The sequence below is a fragment of the Octopus bimaculoides genome, chromosome 18 (genome assembly GCF_001194135.2).
Source record: "Octopus bimaculoides isolate UCB-OBI-ISO-001 chromosome 18, ASM119413v2, whole genome shotgun sequence".
Lineage (NCBI taxonomy): Eukaryota > Metazoa > Mollusca > Cephalopoda > Octopoda > Octopodidae > Octopus > Octopus bimaculoides.
The window spans coordinates 3,618,344-3,623,887 of record NC_068998.1 but is presented as its reverse complement, the minus strand read 5'-3'; the positions used below and the strand labels follow the sequence as shown (position 1 = coordinate 3,623,887).

At 34.6% G+C, this 5,544-nt stretch overlaps 2 protein-coding genes across 2 annotated transcripts in view; one reads left to right on the top strand and one right to left on the bottom strand.

The window, feature by feature from the left end:
* LOC106880596 (CUB and sushi domain-containing protein 3) overlaps positions 1 to 5,435 on the bottom strand; it is a 20,597-nt gene extending 15,162 nt beyond the window's left edge. Inside the window, exon 1 of the mRNA XM_014930605.2 lies at positions 5,304 to 5,435. The gene's annotated coding sequence lies outside the window, so the exon portion shown is untranslated. The remainder of the gene's footprint in view (positions 1 to 5,303) is intronic.
* LOC106880593 (uncharacterized) overlaps positions 1 to 5,544 on the top strand; it is a 36,223-nt gene that overhangs the window by 21,809 nt on the left and 8,870 nt on the right. The window contains exon 2 of the mRNA XM_052974511.1: positions 3,720 to 3,970. Within this exon, the coding sequence (XP_052830471.1) occupies positions 3,812 to 3,970 (159 nt within the window). The 5' untranslated portion in view covers positions 3,720 to 3,811. The remainder of the gene's footprint in view (positions 1 to 3,719; positions 3,971 to 5,544) is intronic.

Below are 5,544 nucleotides of genomic sequence, written 5' to 3'. Positions count from 1 at the left end.
ATATGTACATACTTACATCTACATGTGTATATAGATGCATATTCAGGTACAGGACGTTAGAAAAATGAACTACAGACAACGAAACGAACACATAGGAAAACAAATAGCCACTTGTGGAATTATTCCTTCATCAGCTGCCTCTATTCTAAACTAGGCGTTTAGAAGATAAGGCAGGGCGCACTCTTAGAATAGTTTCTTCCTGAGCACTAAACAGAGGATTCCAAGGTAGCAAACACAAACCAAGACAGGAAAAAATGGACAGTGGAAACATTAAAAAGCCGTAGGGCCAAACGCGAATCAGATATTGAACGCTAGTGATAAGACGAAGCTGGACGGAGAAAAAACAGATTCGTCTCGCTTTCATGTGCGCATGCTCACATGTCCGAGATAGGAAGCTTCACGCTAGGGAGAGACAACACTGTCGTTCACGCAGTGCCGGTGAAAAGTAGTGTTGCTTTTTGACTCTGCATGTGTTGTGCTTAAAAACGTGTTTATATTCTCGAATGTGATAAAGAATAGAATTAGATTATCGTCCTGCTTCCAGCTTCACTGTTGCTGCCAGGATTTGAAAAATAGGACAGATTTTTCCCCTCTTATTTTGTGATTTAGGGGGGATTTTTGAAAAACACGGGGGAGATCTACCCGACAGTGGCTAAAACGCGAACCGGTCAAGTTTACGTATAAATAATCTTTTTAAATGTTTGTTTCCTTTTACACAATATTAATACAACAGCTAAAAATTTTCTGAAGCAGCACCCCGACTAATTTTATCTACGAGCCACCAATCAATGTATGTATGTATGTATGCATGCATGCATGCATGAAACATCAGCATTACCTAATGCAGATTCCCGAAAACATATTTTTGCAAAATGTCGTTTAAAAATATGCATTTTAAATAGAAGTAAGAAGAAATAAAAACAACAGGCGAGTGAAAATATAAAAAAGAAAATTGTTGTCGATACACTCATCATCTACACCCTCGAAAACGCGTCTTATTTTAAATTTTCGTTTCAAATTAGCATCCCATACACGAAAAGTAAGTCGAGGAGAGTGGGGCGCTAAACTGTAGTTATACCCAATATACAATTTTTTTCTATTGTAAAATTGTTATACCCGAATTGAGACTCTTTCGTTTTTCGATAGCCGTAATGAGTTGTTTCCCTTTACATTCTGAGTTCAAATCCAGTGGGTGACAGCTCTGCCTTATACTGTTCTAGGGTAGAAAAGAATTATTAAGTAATGAAGAACCATGTAAATCTGTATCAATTTGTACATCTGGTGGAAATGTTCAGACATTATTATGCAGTGCCGAACGTCTAATCCAGCTTCCAGAAATTCAGAAATACTATTCCTTGCCCTATATATTTATATACTGTACCCCGTATTAACAGACCCTGTTTTTGAAGTTAGTTAACTTGCAAACAGTGTGTTAAAAATAGTTTTGTTCTTTTCTAAATAAGAATTGTGTGAACTTGTATTGGTATCTGTTAAATAAAATCATATCCTTTAGTCTTCTTCTCTCAACTTTCATCTTATGAACATAATACTACATACGTTGTAACTGTATGATATATTTTATGAATTTTAAACGGATTAATAAATATCAAATAGACCCTGGTTTTGAACTGTATTGATTTGAATCTTTTGAATATAATTAAGTTCTTTACTTTTCATGGATTATTTTATATTTTAAAAATATTTCGACTGTCTCCAGAAATCCGGGACACTTCCAGTACCTAGCTTGCAGGATAATTCATCACCGCCGGAAGTAGTCTGTAGTCACATGATGATACATTTTTTCCCCACCTCCTATTCTTACCGTGAAAATTAAACTAATAGCGACTTATTCATATTCTTTGTGTGTTTGTTATTTAGGCTCCCCATCATAATTATTTCTAATTAACATATTAAAGCTTTTTACGTTAAACATACACTAAATTAACTTCCAAAATATAAAAACCTGACCGTTGCCATGTATGCGTTACGTCACAGTGACGTCAGACAGTGCGCTGGATTTGAATGTAACGTTTGGCGGTTCTTGTTGTGGTATGTTTGTTTCTTCTTATAAATTGGTAAATATAAGTAAATAGGAACCGAGTGATGCTGAATATATGGAGGTTGGGGAGGGGAGTATCTTTCGATTACGGAACATGGAAGCTAAAAGCTGTTACAGCGCTAGAATTCTACAGTCACCAAACTTTATGTTGATATATATATAGATAGATAGATAGATAGATATATATATATATATATATATAAACATAATTAAAGGATAAGTCATTAAATTTAATGAATTTTATCAGTGGCCAGCAAAAAAAAAAAACTTTTAGGTAAAGTACATAGATATATATATAATTTTACCGTAAGGATGTTTGCATCCTAGTTCTCCGGTTTATATCAGTGTTCAGTGAAAAATTAAATACGTTAAGTTTTGCATTGGTGTCTATTGGTATTTAAAATATTTATGAATGAGTAAATGGAGAAATTGACGTATAGACATCAGTTTATTCAAAGATATTCAAATCGATATCACATGAATTTCATACATATTCATTTTCTCGTTCATATTTATATATATATATATGTGTGTCTGATATTCGTTAGCTGACCAATTCAACAGCTATAACTTCCTCGCACTTTTATTATAAATCGCATGATCGAAAGCCCGTCAGTCTGCACGAATTGGTTCCATAGTTAGGGTGTGTGCATAATTTGACCTCCGATACGATAATACGGTCTTGACTTATGTTTTTTATTAAAAATAAATGATATTGCTTAATATATATTTATATATGATTCACTTGTTTAAAAGGGTTTTTCAATGTCAACTTCCGTTAGCTAGACACACACATACAAGTATTCATAACAGCTTCTATTTCATTTCAAAACCATGAAAATTTACATTTTAACCGCTTCTATTTCATTTCAGTCACATTGTTGGTTCCTGGAGAAAATACATGAGCGTCACAGCTTCCTATATATATTTTAGCTTGAAAATCTTACTCTTCACGTTCCTCATACAAATATTTTTTTGTGTGTGTGTGTTGCAACTGCGTTTCTTTGTCTTCTAAGGATTTCTGTTACTATCTCTCTCTATCATCTATCTATCTATCTATCTATCTAAGATTAAGATTAATAGAGGACAAGGTTCAATCAGTGACCCTAATTCACCCTTACGAATATATGGTTTTGTGTCATGCCACTAGCATCACCACCTCCACCAACGTTTATTATTTCTACGTGCCACTGGCACAGGTGCCAATTATGAAACACCAGCATCAACTATGACTCTGCTCTCACTTGGCTTGGCAGGTCTTATCCAGCACGGTATATTGCCAAAGATCTTGTCACTGCCTCTTCTTCCATGAAAATTTATTTTGCCAACTGACAAGACTTTGGTCAGGCCATGGTCATAGAAAAAGAGTGAAAGATTTCTACAGCTAGAACCAATTTACAGAGTGTAGTGGTTCTTTTTCTGTGGCACCACCACTACTGGGGCCACCAAGTAACTTGTAAGACCCCTAAACAGAGTGTGGGGTGCAGTATTGTGGGAGATGGGTTTGTTCCAGGTGTTGAGAGGCTGAATTATGAAAGAGGGGACAGGAACAAGTATATTGGTGTAGAAGAGATACATGGGTTGGTCTGGGTTTTTTTTTGCATTTATTTTCTCCAGTCTATCATAATGAAAATTTTGCTCTTTTTTTTTCTTTTTGTAGCAAGAAAAAAAATCAATCAGAAGAATCAGAAAAAAAACACAAAATAAACCAAGAAAAATATCGTCTGTGCTTTTGCCCACCCTTTGGCCATCATGGCGGGCAGTGACCAGCCCTTCTTCACAGTTTTCCGTGAGTTGGCCAAGAAGCTGGACAATCTCCCCACTCAGACAAACAGTTTGACCAAATCTGAGAAGAAGCTTCAATCTCTCCATTATATCAAAGAGTTGTCAAAGAACTTAAGCGACAAAGTAGTAAGTTATCCCTCGTTGTCTGATATTCTATCACTGTGTAAATCCAAGTCATTCATTTTGTTCAAGTGGAGCCAGTGACTGCAGTAAACATGTAGTAGAGTAAACATGAGGTAGAGTAGTTGTAGTGAGTCTTGTTCAAGCGAACACTATTTGGGTGAACAATAAACATGTAGCTGTATGGTCACTGTTCAATCTTGTTCAAGGAGACCTTGTGGACACAGTGAACATATAGCTATTGCATGAACCCTGTTCAGTCCTCTTCAAGTGAATTCAGTAAACAGGCAAACAATCTAGTGAACACAATAAACATGTAGTTGATGTGTAAATACTGCTCAATCCTGTTTAAGAAGACCTGATGAATGTGGTGAACAGTTTTTGTGCAGCTATGTATAAGCACTAATCCTTTAAACCCTCCCCATACTCAAAACAAAGTCTTTGAGGATGAGGGACCAAGATGAGTAAGTTGTACGTTAATAGAGAAGATGACAGCTCAAGAAATGAGGTTCACAAAGGAGATGTGCACTAGAAATGACAGCCAAATCTCATTATACTCTACTTATTTAAAGAAGAAAGGAAGAAAGCATATTTCTCTCTCTCTCTCTCTCTCTCTATATATATATATATATATATATATAACACAGTCTGTTAAAGTCTGTCATACCGGCCATGACGAAGGGAAATAGCCCTGAAACTCGAGTTGCCTTTATATATATATATTTATATTTATATATTTATATATTTGATCCTTTATATTGAACACTCAATATTTCATCTACATTCAATACTTTCTTTCATGGTGCCATCCATTTTTATTTTATTTTATTTTATATTGTATATTGTATATCATATTATATATTGTATATTCCATATTCTATACCCCACATTAGTTCTGCAGGAATATAAATAAAACATAAAAAACAGACAGTGTTGGAACTCTTTTAAGCAAAATAATATATATATATATATATATATATGTGTGTGTGTATATATGTATGGATGTGTATATATATATGTATATACATACATACATACACATGTTTATATACATGTATACACACACATAATGTCTGTATATGCATGTGGCCCTCTCTCTGTATACATACATGTGTGTGTGTATATATATATATATATATATATACACAAACACACACACTCACATAAGTATATAGCTATGTGTTTGTGAGGATATCTATGTGCCTGCCTGTATATAAGGATCTGTAGTGTATGTACGTTTACAACATGTGTAGATGTTAATGTTAGAGTTAGACACACCCACTTCCTTGCTCTCAAAACAAAAACATAACAAACGAAGAAAAAGGGTGTCTTGGCTTACTTCAAACTTAATCGATCACTTCATTTCACATCTCATCAAGCTCTGCATTGTTATCATCTAATTTCTAATTACTTTTCGGGTTTAATTAATCTGAAGTCCACCTCTCGCCCACCACCACCAAAACCTGCTTGTCACTTCACTTTCTGCATACTACAAAGTTTACCGTGACGCATATGACTATTTGGTGTGTTGATTTCAGAGTCTCTCATAATGTCGTATATATATATATATATATATATAT